We start from the raw sequence: 15,126 nt of genomic DNA, 5'->3' as shown, positions 1-15,126 counted from the left end.
TGATGGATTTCTTTGCTTTCTTCTTGTTGAGTTTTTGCTGATCAGTGTGATGATAGCACAAAATCACATTCAGCTTCCTGGGAAAAGGACAAAGGTGTAAAAAACTTGCTGTGTTCAGTTTGCCGCGATGAGCTAAGTTTGCAGAGCTTTAGAGGCAAGACTTTTGGTGAGTCATTTTGGCAGCATCTTTGCCATAAATCACCATTTTTCTTGCAAAAATCAATGCTATCCTAAAACAGAATCTTGGTTTGTTACATGCTGAGAAATCCTATATTCACTTTACGTGTGCCTTTGTAATTATAAGAAAGTCTGACTATGATAATATTTACACATCTCCTCAATCAGTTAGAGAAAATCTATCTATTTTGACCAGCTGTACTTCTTGGGATAAATCTTGGCCTTATCATTCCCATGTGGATATGAACATCCTGTGGAAGACGGCGAATAATGATTAGAGGGCCTTGGCTTCAGTGCGACTGCACACACTTACCACAGGGATCTTGTGCTGCTCCCGCTAGGTTGTGTAAGAAAGACTGTGGGTCTTTTTTTGTACAAACGGGACTGGGCATGTAAAAAAGGCAAGAAAATGTGCATCCTGTTATTTGAACCCTGTTAAATCTAAATCTTTGAGTTAATTAGGCCCACGACACCTCAAGTCTACCAAGTAGGGGAGCCTATTCTTAGATGAATGTGTTCTTCAGAAGCTAGTTGTGCTTCAACACCAGAGACTGCAGTGGCAGTGCCAGTGCATTCAGTGGCCTTCCCTAGCAGAAGGGCTTCCACATAGATGGCTTTGACTTTCTATGGATGCCATAGGAAATTTAAGGGAATTCATTTAGGGAAAACCCTAGACGCAGTTCCAGGCATGAGAAATTAACCCTTATGGAGATTTGCAAGTAGCGGAGGCCATTGTATGGCAATTCACTCAGGGGAGAACAATTTGGGTTATCAGGGACTGCTTTAATATTGTAGCACCAGAGTTTAAGGACAGAATATATCTTAATTCTGAATTTTCACGATTTTGTTGTGTAAAGTAAGACTTCTAATTTGATAATCTTTGCACATGTGCATTGGTACATTTCATGGCTATTCACCAAAGACATGATTTTTTCATGAAACCTTCTGAACTTGTCAGTGGGAGACAAGCTGCTTAGTTCTGGCTGAAAATGCTAACAAATCTGCTGCATGCTCCAGAGCCAGAGATAATTTTCCATACTCTGCAGCAAGGTACACACCTACTGAGGCAGTGGTTTGAAAATGTGCTCTGCTAATTTGTAGTCAGGTTTTGAACCCACTCTAATATTCCAGCTCCCTATATCCATAAAAAATATCTTCACTTACACAGCTAGGAAACAAAACAGATTAAAATGTGGGAACTCTTCAAAGATTGCAAGATTAATTTAATGTCCTGCAGATTCTCTCAGTAGGCTAGTGGTAAAAAAAAAAAGTCCTACAGCTTTTCCAACATGTATAAAATATTTATCTGCCAAGATTTTTAATGGCGGAATCTGCCTAAGTATTTACTCTCAGTGACCTGTATAGTTAAGGCTTACATAATTACACTATACACCATTTACTGGAAAGACTTTAAATATTCATTGACTTCTCATGTTTTAATGTAAACAAAGCACTTAGGATACCTAGGGTTTTTAATTCCTGCAAGGTGAAAACGTGTCTGAAGCAGATGTCACTGGCTGGATAAGTGTTGCTCTGAAACAACAGGGCAGATTGATGGTACTTAAATGATAGAGCAAGGTAGCTTCTGGCCAGAGATGTCCACGTCTGCACATCTCCGATTCTGATCCCGAACCAGTATTATTCAGGAGCTAACTGTGCCTAAGTAAATACAGTTGAAAAAAAGTGTAAGATGGGTGAATATCAGTGCAAACCCAGACCTTTACATTTCTGACTGCCCTCATTGAATCCTGTCTGTTTTATTGGTTTGTAAAGAGCATCTAAGCCAAAACAGGTGGTGAGGGGAGGCAGCAAGGAGTTTATGTACACAGGCGTGGGCAAGGCACCACTGCACCTGGTGCAGGCATTGCTCCTGCTTCTGGAAATAAAGAGAACTGTACTCTTTTCACTGTTCATTAGGGGACAGACAGAGAACTTGTCTATTGCTTGCTCCTCCTGGCATGGAGGAACAAGACTTGGGGACAATGGGCAGTGTGGCTGCTGGCTGCCAGGGATGGGAGAGAGGCCCAGGGAAGGACATGACTTCAAAAGCATCAAACACAAGAACTGCCACAATTACTCCTTATCCACTGCTGTCATTGTTTTATATATCTAATTGACTAAATATAACATGCATTTTCTTTGATTACCTTGTCTGGCACAATTCTATTCCACATGTGAATTATTATGACTTTGCTGTGAAGCCAGTTCTTACTTACCTGTGTATTTCAAAGTCAGAGGCAAATGAACACATCACAAATTTGAGATTTTTGTTCTGAATTCTTTTTGTTCTGTTATTTTAATTCATTCACTAAGCCTTGATAGCAAACAACACAGAATTCTTTCTCCTGTAAAGAGCCTGCTTTTAATGAATCACAAACCTGATTCATTCTACTTATGCTTAAAGAACTGTGAATGCATTTAATGTCATTGTAGTATTTTAAAAAGGTATTTGAAGGGGAACAAACCCCAGCTCCACTTCCTTTTAGGAGTGCTGAGGTTTTTGTGATGGATAACATAGCAGCTGTTCAGGCATTGCTCACTCAAAGCAAAATAGTTAACTTCCAGGCTTCTTTTATCTTAGAGCTTTTAAAGATGAATAAACTAAGAAGCAGCAGCTGATCAAAATAACAAAGGGTAGTAAGGTGCCTTTAGTTTCTTGTAAGAGTGTCTGCAAATTCCTGGTGGAATTCTAGGCCAGGCGCTGATGGAACTAGCTAAGGATATTGATCGCCACTTGAATTCACTGAATAAATAATGGTTGCCATAGTTATTGAGCATTCACAACTGGTGGGGAAGCACGGAAATCTCCAAAACACCTCCTGTGATAGTTTTGCTGGAAAATCACCCAATTAATTCTGTCTCGTATCATGAAAATTATGTCAGATATGCAGGATGCTTGGATTCCTTGTACTAGAATTTCAATCATAACTGAGCATCTCTGTCGCCTGCTTTAGCAGATGAAGAGAAAAGGGCACTTGCCCTCTCTTATTTTGTGTGGCAAAAAGGTTAACTGACACCGTATAACCCCAGCTGTTCTGAGAAATCTACAATTTCAAAGCACTTTTTCCTCAGAGTTCCAGAGTATGGACCTGGGTTACGCCTAAGAAAACGCTTTCTCTCCGTTTGTGATCGGGATGCTGATGTGTTATTTTCCTCTGGCTTTGCAGAACGACATGGATTAAAAGAACCAAAGAAAGTGGAAGAGCTATGCAACAAGATCACAAGCAGTTTGAAAGATCACTTAACTTTCAGTTGCCAAAACAAAGGACAACCACTCGAGTCTGCAGAGCCGAAGGTACTGGGTGTTCTGGCTGACTTGCGTTCTCTCTGCACACTGGGACTGCAGCGCATCTTTTACCTGAAACTGGAAGATTTGGTGCCAGCCCCTTCCATCATTGACAGGCTGTTTCTGGACACCTTACCCTTCTGAGTCAAACCACCCTCCTGAGAGGCAAACGCCCACCAGAGCAGGCAAACGGATTGTGACTTACAGCTAACATTTCTGCCCTCACTTAACAGAAAAGCCGCTCCGAGTCTAACATGAGGTCTTTTCTGGCGCTTTGTCCTTACAACCTGAGGCCTGAATCTTACTGGCTTACTGGTTTGGGGTTGTGTTCTTCGTTTTCTTTTGTGTGATTTGGGTTTTTTAAATGGCTAATATGGCACTTTTGGACAATGCTATCCCAGCAGCAGTAAAAGGTAAACATGACTGTTTTAAATCTGTTGTTTAACACCTCATGGTCTATGAGGAGTAAAATTGTAGAAGCTGTGTTTGAAAGAACAGCAAATAGTTGTTTGCCAGGGTAGTATGTGTTTTGTGAGGATACCTTTAGCATACTTCCTGCATCAAGGGCACATACATCAGCACAATCTAAACAAAAATCCACTTTTTTAGCAAAGTACATTCAATTAAACATTTCATACAAATCAAATATAGCAAAATGACAATGGCTGTTAGCTCCCATGTTCAAGTGCAATTTTTTAAAGTGCTGTCTTACTAAGTCTCGTTTATTAACTAATTTATTTTACTAGGAAAACAAACGGAAGAAATCAAGTGAGAAAATTACATGCACTAACTTACCTGACAGAGTTTTCCAAACTTGATTCCATGTAGCGTGACTTATTGACAAATGTATGTGGAAGACACGGGAGCAACTGTGGCTCAGTTGTTCCTTAGCTAAGGAAACCCGAGTAAGTAGTGATTGGAGCATACAGGGTCAGTATCAGGGATAGTTCAGCTCTAGACTTCTAACACAAGCAACTCGTTAGTAAGCAGACAGAAGACGGTTTTCAAGAACAAGCAAGTCTTGTAAAATAGTATGAATGTAAGTGCTAGGAAGGGTATAGTGGGCTGCGTTTAAACATTCCGTGTTCGTACTCCTTTTTGTATGTTTATACTGTTGATGCCATATTAATATGAGATAATTTGTTGCATAGTGTCTTTATTTGTATAAATGTTTGTATGCATGGTATATTGTAATGGCTTTGCCTGTATTTATTGCAATGACTGCCAGCTCATGGGAGCCCTGTTACACATGATAACTAAATGGGGTGTTCACACTGACTCAGATACACCAGTTGGAAAACTATATACATATATATAATGTGTATGTATATATATGTATATACCTATATTTGTGTGCGTGTGTGTGTGCGTGTCTTTTTATTAACCATTTGTATATAAAATATCTGTCAAATCACAAGCAGAGTTATTTTACAGTTTATTTGCAGTGACTTTTAAGGCAGTACTGTTTAGCACTTTGATATTAAAATCTTGCTCATGTTTTGCTAAATTCAAATAATATTTAAAAAGTTCAGTTCTAAAAAACTTTATATGCACTGTATTAAGTCAAAATTTTGTTGGTCATTTTGCTAAAGAAATTTTGAATGTCAACCTGATGTCACTGTATCTTTTGTTAGCTTTAAACATTCTAGCTTTTGTCTTTTTTTAAACTATGCTGTTTATATGGAAATTAAATTATACAATCAAACAGATGCCAAATGAATTGCCTAATTGCTGCAAAGGATAACCCAGATATCGAGTCACTGTATGGTTTTCAAATAGTAATCTGGTATTTTATCACTTACTATGTTTGGATGTGCTTTTATGAAAAAATTATTCTTATATCAAGATTTATAGTAGTGTCAATAGGGAAACAGACTTCTAATCACTATAGTTAATATTTCTGGTTTACCTGCAGATAATATTTGGAAAAGTATTGCTTTTTGTATTGACTTTTAAGCTTATGTGCAAACATAATAGCATAATTAAATATCAGAGAAGCTAATGTTTCTTGTAGGTTGCTGTAACAAGCCTGACCAGCAAGACAAATATATTTTGACTGAATTTGCTTTTGTATATACTAAATATATATATACATATATATATATATACACTCACACACATGTGCGCATACAAAAACATGCAGACATAAAATCCAAAAAAAGTATGTTTGCTTTTGTCTCCTTGTGTAAAACACAAGGTCCCTTGAGAAATTACTTTTATCTAGGGACAAATCCGGCCAGGTGCTGAGCACCAGCCAGACAAGGGTTTGCAGGAGCTTTTTGCGAGTGGGCCCTTACCAAGGATTTTCAGGCAAATCAGCATAGTACAGTAAAATTGCTTTTTTGTTGAGCAAGGTTTATTTATTAAGTGGAATGTGAGTGGGAGGAAGCAGGTTGAGAGCCCCATGTGAGATTTCACGTAGCCTGTGTCCTCCAGTCTTCCATAGATAGTCTTAGCTGTGATACTCTCCCAAATCCCATCATCTGTGGAATTGTCCTTCATGTCAACTTCAATACACGGATTCATCCTAGAGTACAACCGGTGACCTGTCACAGTGGTAAAGGAAAGAGTTAATGCAGAATAAATCTACTACTATTCTTAGAGCTCTCTCAGTGTGAACATGCCTTTGTCTAGGCAGAATTCAGGAATATATCAGGTGTTAAGGGAGAGTGCCTTGCTTTTATTTCAGACAACAGTGTCTCAAGAGTTTCTTCACTCAACTAACCACAGTACTTTTTTTCTTTTTTATTTCTTTTTCTTTTTTTTTGTGGTGTTAACCTGTGGGTTGAAAGAAATGCTCATGTACATATACAATGTAAATTAAAATTATTAAATTGAATAACTTTTTTTTTCAGAGGCCCCATGTGTGTTGAATAAGTATGCTTAATTCTGTTAAAATCTGATGTGAATTTTTTATCATTTATAAAACATTTAAAAAATTGTCTACTTGAGTCTTAAAAGTGGAAAAATTGGTGAAGCATGCTTAAGAGCACTGGCAATTTAATGGCTAGTCTTTTGATTAAAATAGCTTTTATATAAATACATGCCTGCAGTATCTGGTTATGCAATTAGATATTGAGAGCTGGACCATGGTCGTCCCAGAAGTTGAACTACATATAGACCAGAGCAGAGACACTATTCACCCCTCACTCTATTTCTCCTCCATGACAAAAAGGGATTATAATTAACCCAGAGCTGATGAGGCCACAGGGAAGGGAAAGGATGGCTACAGGGCTCATAGCACCTATGTCTGGCCAGGAAGAGGACAGAGCTCCCATCCCGTCTTCAGCCCCTTTGCGTCAGTAAATCCTGCCAAGGCATCGCTCCAGCAGGCACCTGCATCATTTTCTTCAAATGTGCATCCAGCTCCTTCCCTTACCGTGCCGTTGCTTTGCAGGAGGGATCACTTATCCCCTGCCAGGCAAAACTGTTTGGCTGCAAATGCATTTCCAACAAATGCAGTTTTGAGAGGCATCTGCCACTGTTTCAGGCTCCGCCATGAGTACCGATGGCTCCGGCACACCTCCGCCAGGGCTGCTCTGCAGGAGCTGCTCGGCTGGGGGTTACATCAAACGACGTGCTGTGGTGGGCTGCAGGATTGGCAGCTCCTTCCTTGGAAATGTGACAAAACAAAAGGTTGCACCAACTCTTCCAAATTATTTTCTGTTGGTTTTTTTTCTATGCAGTATTTTTAAAATTTAAACTACGAGTCTTAAGATTGTTAATGATAATGAGTTTTGCACATTAGCCCCTGTTGAGCAAAATATGCAGACCTTGAGATCAAGCCACACCAGGATCTGAACTTTCACCCTACAAGACAGTTTATCCTCACTAAACTCACAAGTATCTCAATTTGTAATTATTTTAGGCCCTTGCGTCCTTAGACATGAGAAACGGTCTGTGTCCTGATCTAAGTCACCTGCACTTGTGTCCTTATCTGTGCCTTGTGTACTTATGCTCCTAAACCACATCAGCAGCAGAGGCCTTGCTAAGGGATTTGATGCCCAGTGGTTGACTCTGGCAGTGGAAGGTTGGGCTGAGTCAGGAATTTAATAGCAGGTTCCTCTAGTAGAGACCATCCTTGGACAAGAGACTCACAAAGGCACCCAAAAATGAGGAACTGTGACTAGAGGTGAGTCAAATCTCTTTCTACAGCTTTCCTACTTCTACTTTTCACATTCAGGTTCATTTGCCCAATACACAAAGCTAAAATTTCAGTTATGCCGTAGAGACGAGGAAAGAGAGAGGGATTTAACTGTATAAAATTAAGCATGGCTTTGGGAAAAATTGCCAACACCCTCGGTGGACACTGAAACATGTCTTTTGATTAATTATTTGTATTATAGCAACACCTAGAGGCCACAACAGAGATCAGGACCCCATTTTGCTACCTACCCTAATTAGCACCTCCAGTACCTACCCAGGAGAAGCTCCAGTCCGAATAGACAAAATAAAAGGAAATAGGAGAATGCCAGCCCAAGTGCATACAGCATCTCAGTCATAGAGCTGGGAATAAAACCTTCTGTTTGCTGAGCTACTGTCCAGTGAATGCTCTTGTTTTGCTTTCCTTTTCTTTCCATTATGCTGCCACTGTATTGAACTATAAAAACATGATAAAAGCATTGAAATATTCAAAATAACCCAGGTATTCAAACTGACCTTTCTTACCCTGCTTATGAAGTCATCCATGAGACTATTCAAAATGATGGTCAATCACATGTTTGTGAACCCAACTAGATAGTATTTAGAAAAAAAATACTTAGTAGTCCTTTATTAAATTAATGAAGCCAACCATTGGGAATATTGCACAATATGGATTAAACAATAATTACTAATGGACAAAAAAGATTAACTTTTAAAAATGCCAGACTATTGATGTAGTAATTGAATAAATGGGGTGCCAATTAATCAAATTCTTAGCAGCAGATGACATATTTGAGAATTGTATGCCAGACCTGCATTTGTGAGTATTACCAATGCAGTGGTTTGTCAAATAAAAGTAAAAGAAACTTGTTTATTATATGGAAACGCAGCAAATTTTATTCTGTTTTCTTTTTTAGCATTAGAACACCTTTATATTCATAATATGGAATGTTCTGGCCTCATTTGATTACAGAAGGAGTTTAAATACTTGAAATTGTTATATGGCTGTGAAAGTCAAATGAGATAAAGATTCTAACCTAACCCCACAAAACCAAGGATTTTCTTCATAAAGAAGCGTGGGATTCCACCTTATGCTGGTTTTGGCTGGGATAGAGTTAATTTTCGTCACAGTAGCTGGCATGGGGCATTTGACTTCCCAAGTCACTGTAAAGCATGATAGAGCCCTGCTCTCCTGGGGATAGCTGAACACCTGCCTGCCCATGGGAAGGGATGAATTAATTCCTCGGTTTGATTTGCTTGTATGCATACCTTTTGCTTTCTCTAATAACCTGATTTTATCTCACCCAAGAGTTTTCTCCCTTGTCCTCTCCCGATTCTGTCTCCCAGCCCACCAGTGGGGAGTGAGCAAGTGTCTGTGTGGGGCTGAGTTGCCTGCTGGGGTTAAACCATGGCACAGATGTAAATGATGTTCTGCATATGGCAAGATCCTTATGTGTTTATAGTGAAACTACTCAAGTAGTACAAGATTCTGAAGTCATGCAAGAGACAAGACCATGGGGAAAAAAAGACATTTTTTTCACATTGTTTAATATTTTTATGGCATCCTTGAAACATAGAATCATCTAAGATCATTGAGTCGAACGGTTAACCTAGCACTGCCAAGGCCATGAAAAAGCCATGTCCCCAAGTGCCACATAGACATGCCTTTTAAATACCTCAGAGACGGTGACCCCATCACTTCTCTGGGCAGCCCATTCAAGTGCTTGACAATCCTTTCAGTGAATAAATTTTTCCTAATACCCAGTCTAAACCTTCCCTAGCACAACTTGAGGCCGTTTCCTCTTGTCCTGTCACTTGTTACCTGGAAGAACAGACCCATCCCCACCTGGCTACACCCTCCTTTCAGGCAGTTGTAGAGAGCAATAAAGTCACCTCTGAGCCTCCTCCCCAAATGACCCCAGCTCCCTCAGCCACTGCTCACAGCACTTCCCATCCAGACCCTTCACCAGCTCCATTGGCCTTCTCCATACTTGCTCCAGAACCTCAATGTCCTTCTTGTAGTGAGGGGCCCAAAACTGAACACAGGATTTGAGGTGCAGCCTCACCAGTGCCGAGTAAAGGAGAATGATCCCTCCTCTGGTCCTGCTGGCCACACTATTCCTGCTACAGGCCAGGATGCCATTGGCCGGCCATGGGCCTCCTTGGCCACCTGGGCACTCTCCAGCTCATGTTCAGCCACTGCCAGTCAGCACCCCCAGGTCCTTTTCCACCGGCAGCTTTCCAGGCACTCTGCCCCCAGCCTGTAGGGCTGCCTGGGGTTGTTGTGACCCAAGGGCAGCACCCAGCACTTGACCTTGTTGAACCTCACACAGTTGGTCTCATCCCATCCATCCAGTCTGTCCAAATCCCCCTGCAGAGCCTTCCTGTAGATAAATATTTCCACCCAGTAGATTGATATTCCCACCCATCTTGGTGAGAGTCTGCAAACTGACTGAAGGTGCACTCGATCTCCTCATCCAGATCATTGATAAAAATATTAAACAGGACTGGCCCCAACACTGAGCCCTGGGGAACACCACTTGTGACCTGCCACCGGCTGGATTATTCCATTTGCCACTACTCTCTGGGCCTGGCTGTACAGACAGCTTCTTACACAGCAAGGAATACATCCATCCAAGACATGGGAGGCCAGATTCGCCAGGAGAATGTTGTGGGAAATGGTGTCAAAGGCTTAATTGAAGTTTAGGTAGACAACATCCACAGCCTTTCTTTAACGCACAAAGTGGGTCACCTTGTCATAGAAGATCAGGCTGGTCAAGCAGGACCTACCTTTCATAAACCCATGTTGTCTGGACCTGATCCCCTGGTTATCCTGTACATGCCTCTTGCTGGCACTCAGGATGATTTGCTCCATTTTAGATTGTTTATCAGTTTTTATTAAAGGAACAGAGAACTCTCAGCTTATTTAGGTGGAATTTTATCTTAAACAAACAAATAAATAAAGTGCTAAGTGACATTTAAAGAAAGAAATGCCTTGAAGTTGCAGAAGTAGCCCAAATAAGCCGAAGTCTTTAACTTGCTAAATAATGTGTTAAAAAACCCTCTTCACAACAACTTCCACTGTGGTCTGTGATAAACATTACTGTAGAATGAAAGTGAATTACAGAAATGCTTGATACTGGGGAAACTTTCAAATATAGCAGGCAGGAAACAGAAGTTAATTTACCTTTCATGGGTTCTTATTATTTATCTTGCTGTGTTTCCTAATTAATTGACGATATTGATGTTTACATAGGGATTTGCTCCTTTCCAACTTTGCTTGATCCTGTGAAGAAGTCAGAATGCAGCATTTGTAGTATCACATTTATTGCCATGGCAACAGTCGAGGATTTCACAAACACTAATTAGGGTTGGCAACTTGGACTGTTTTCAGTATGGTCCCATATAATTTTCCCTCTTTTATCTGTTTCTCATTATACCCCACTTTAACAATTGACTTCTTCAGCCCGTGTACAGGTTTTTTCCCACATGGCCTCAAGATTCAGTTAATACCTCCTCTGATTTGCAGCCACCTTTCTTACATGCCCTCACACATCCAGTTAAGAAGCAACTGCAGTCCTACCTGCATTTGTGTTAAGCTCCATTTCTTACCCTTCAAATTAGTCCAAGTTTCAGTACTACCAGCTGGCTTCTACACCAGCAGGTGCAAAAGTAGTAAGGAAAGGTATAGAGGCTTAGCTGTATCTTCCAAGCTACTTTTAAAGGTAGATGCTAAATCTTGCACAAGGCGGACTACAAGCCTTCTGTTCACAGAAGCTTAAGTTCTGCAAACGTCCAAAAATCATACTAGGTATTTTAATTTAAGCATATCAAAAGCATTTATGGACACTTCATTTATTATATAATAATATAGAGAGCTGCGCCCACATGCGCCTCATGAAGTTTAACAAGACCAAGTGCAAAGTCTTGTGCCTGGCTCAATCCCAAACATGGACACAGGCTGGGTGATGAGCCAGCTGAGAGCAGGCCTGCAGAGAAGGACCCTGCAGGATTGGTGGGTGAAAAACTGAATATGAGCCTGCAGTGTGTGCTCACATCCCAGAACGACAATTGTATCCTGGGATGCATCAAAAGAGGAATGGCCAGCAGGTTAAGAGAGGTGATCCTTCCGCTCCGCTCTAGTGAGACCCCACCTGGACTCTTGTGTTCAGGTTAGGGCCCCCAATATAAGAAGGTCATGGCACTTCTCGAGTGCATCCAGAAGAGGCCCAGAAATATGACCGGGGGCTGGTACACTTCCCTATGAGTAGAGGGTGAGAGAACTGGGGTTGTTCAGATGGAAGTGAGAAGGCCTCGGGAGACCTTGTTGTGGCCTTCCAGTACTTTAGGGAGGCCTAGAAAAGAGATGGGGAGGGACTCCTTATCAGGGAGTGTAGTGATAGGACAAGGGACAATGGTTTTAAGTTGACAGAGGATAAATTTATATTAGACTTTTGGAAGAAATTCCTTTCTCTGAAGGTTGTGTGACACTAGAACAGGTTGCCCAGAAAAGCTGTGGATGTCCCATCCCTGGAACTATTCAAGACCAGGCTGGATGGGGCTTTGAGCAATCTGGTATAGTGGAAGCTGTCTTTACTCATTGCAGGGGGTTTTGAACTGGATGATCTTTAAGGTCCCTTCCAACCCCAGCCATTCTATGGCTCTATGACTAATCATGTATTATGGTTATCCAATTGAGTTAGTGCCTAAAGTCTTATCTCAAAAGTCTTATCAAGCCCTGTGTTGGTAGTGAGCTTTTGAGCCTCTCAAAAAGCAAAGCATACTCATTTGTTATTAAAGGAAGAAGGTAAATTTATGATGGCATCACCAGCAAGAGGGGAGGTTTTACTTTTTCATGCATACTCAGAGTAAGAAAGAGAAGTGTCTACCACACAAAGTAAAAGATTCCCATTCTGCAGCTCCCTTGATAACAAGTCCCAGCTGGTTGTCAGGCTGGCTTCCCAATAAAAAAGACATCCAAACAAAACGAAGGAGAGAAAACTTAATTTGGAAAGGAAGATGGTAAATCAAATTGGTTATAGTATATTTATACTCCAAGACACTACAAATTACTAAAAAGCAAGAGAAAAATAATGGAACCAGCTAAATCATCTTTGTTATGTTTCAGTTTAAATCATATCACTTGTTTCTAATACAGAAAGGATTTTGTACAGTATTAATGGAAAATGTGCATTTGAAGAATAAATTCTGAGTCTGATCACTGTCTTCTTTTCCTATGTGATGGGGAGGCAAGAACCCTTTAAACTACAGAAAAATGTCTCATAAGGTATGAAGGAATTGAGAGTTGGTCTTGATGGTAAATTACTGAATCTTTTTAGGAGATTATAGTTGAACTCAGGGAAGAATGACTATAATTTGTAAGGAGGTCTTATTGAAATAAACAGCATATTGTATTAAAAAAAGCAAACCAAATATTTACATTGGACATTCAAGACAAAAGCGAACCATTGGAAGAAGCTTTGTATTCCAACAGACACTGAGACAAGCTGACATTAACATCTAAAGAAAGCCTTTAACTGAAAAAAAGCCTGTTGCCTCAGAAGCTTATGATTTGCCTCCCTGTTTTTTGAGGAAAGACTGTACTATGTCAGTTTGCCCAGTTTTTGATGATGGCTCTTGTTGCAGTTCACTGCAAAGACCAGTTTTAAAATTTAGTTCTAATGCTTTTGAGAAATTTGAACCCAGAGCCCTTCAGCCATTGGGACCTTATTTTCATGACTTAACTTTGTTCCCCCTATCCTTAATTTCAAAGGGCATGGTCAAACTCATGGCAGGGCTTTTTGCAAGCTTTGTGAACCCGGCCACAGTCAAGAATTTCCACACTGAGTAACTTTATTACATGAAGTTTCCTGCCTGCTGTACAGAGCTGTGCAATATTCAGCATGAACATCTGCTTTTTGTCTGATTGCTAAAGGAAACTCTGGTAGACTGCTGCCCCTTTGAAATTAAGGAGTTAGGGAACAAATTTAAATCATGAAAATAAAATGCCAAAGCTGGAGGGCTCTGGGTTCAAATTTTACAGAAGCAATGATGCTCTGTTTTAAACTGATCTCTTGAGGGAAGCACAGTGGAAAGTATTTCCATCCACTGGGCAAGCTGACACTGTTCAGTCTTTTGGAAAGAGAACCAGGATCCATTGCACATTCAGATGCAGAATTACACCCACTTTGGACCTAAGTGATAGCTTTCAGTGAAAGACTTTTCAAGCTAAGTTAACAAGGATGGCTGAACCTAAGAAATTAAAAATATAGAAAAATACAGATAATACATAAATAAAAATGTATGTCATGAACTTAACTGAAATCCTCAAATTCTCTTATGAAACATGAGACTTTTTTAAAAAGGCTTTTTTTATTCCAGGCCTCCAAATCAGCCTCTCTTCCCATGAGATGGAGTTGTTAACACAACGTTATAAGGCTTCAGACTCATGCTGCTGGACTCTCAGGGGCAGAAAAAATCCCAGAAATCTAATAGATATGGTGGGAAATGCTATTTGGCATTGGCATTTTCCACTTTTCTATAGTGCATTACTCTTGCAGCTCAAGTAAAGGCCTGGTTCTGTCTGGGCTCCTGCATCATTTAGGCTGCAGCATTGCAGACGTGACCAGTGCACAGCAGAACTTCTGTCAGCAGCAGGGACATCAACACACCACACTTGCTTCTTCCCTCTGCAGGGCTTTCTCTTCCTTGGGCTAGGGCACAGATCATGTTGATGGGAGGAGAAACAGCAAGAAACTCATCTGGCTTAAAACCCACCTGGTTTTCCCAGGTTGGGGTCTTGTCTGTGCTCCTATGAGACCTCACCTGTCCAATTATGGGGTGCCTGGTGTAAAAAGGACATGGACCTTTAGGAGAGGGCTTAGAGGAGAGCCATGAAAAAGATCAAAGGGATGGAGCACCTGTCCTGTGAAGACAGGCTGAGAGAGCTGGGGTTGTTGAGTCTGGAGAAGAGAAGGTTCCAGGGAGACCTGATTGCAGACTTTCGATGTAGAAAGAAGGCTTAGAAGAAAGACCACTTCCCATCCCTGGAAGTGTCCAAGGCCAGGATGGATGTGACTTTGAGCAACCTGGTCTAGGGGAAGGTGTCCCTGCCCATTACAGGGATGTGGGACTGGATGATCTTTAAAGGTTCCATCCAACTCCAAACCATTCTGTGGTTCTGTGATTCCTGCTCTTTCCTTACAGGTCTGCAATGCTGTTTATAGACACTTATTTACCCATTTGCTGTCAGGATACTTTGGCCGAATTTTTAGATCTCTTGCATACCCATAGCATCAAATAGAAGCAAGAATAGCCATGGGTACTTTTTGGAACCTTACTGCCATATATTATTTGCACAGGAGTAGCCTGCAGAACTCCCAGTTGAAATAAGGGGCCCATTGTGCCAAGTTGTCTTCACTTACATAATTGGAGACATCCACAGACACCTCCAGGTCTGAAGACATTTAAAATAAATGAAAAGAGACAAAGGAAAAAAATACTATATTTGCTGTATGGAG

At 40.7% G+C, this 15,126-nt stretch overlaps 1 protein-coding gene across 1 annotated transcript in view; it reads left to right on the top strand.

Moving 5' to 3' along the window:
* Positions 1–6,503, top strand: part of NR4A3 (nuclear receptor subfamily 4 group A member 3) — a 37,224-nt gene extending 30,721 nt beyond the window's left edge. The window contains exon 7 of the mRNA XM_008642687.2: positions 3,345–6,503. Coding sequence (XP_008640909.1) covers positions 3,345–3,607 — 263 coding nt within the window. The 3' untranslated portion in view covers positions 3,608–6,503. The remainder of the gene's footprint in view (positions 1–3,344) is intronic.
* Positions 6,504–15,126: the final 8,623 nt, after the last annotated feature.

This window comes from Corvus brachyrhynchos, unplaced genomic scaffold, assembly GCF_000691975.1.
Source record: "Corvus brachyrhynchos isolate BGI_N302 unplaced genomic scaffold, ASM69197v1 scaffold409, whole genome shotgun sequence".
Lineage (NCBI taxonomy): Eukaryota > Metazoa > Chordata > Aves > Passeriformes > Corvidae > Corvus > Corvus brachyrhynchos.
The sequence above is the reverse complement of the archived record's forward strand: the minus strand, read 5'-3'. Positions and strand labels throughout refer to the sequence as shown.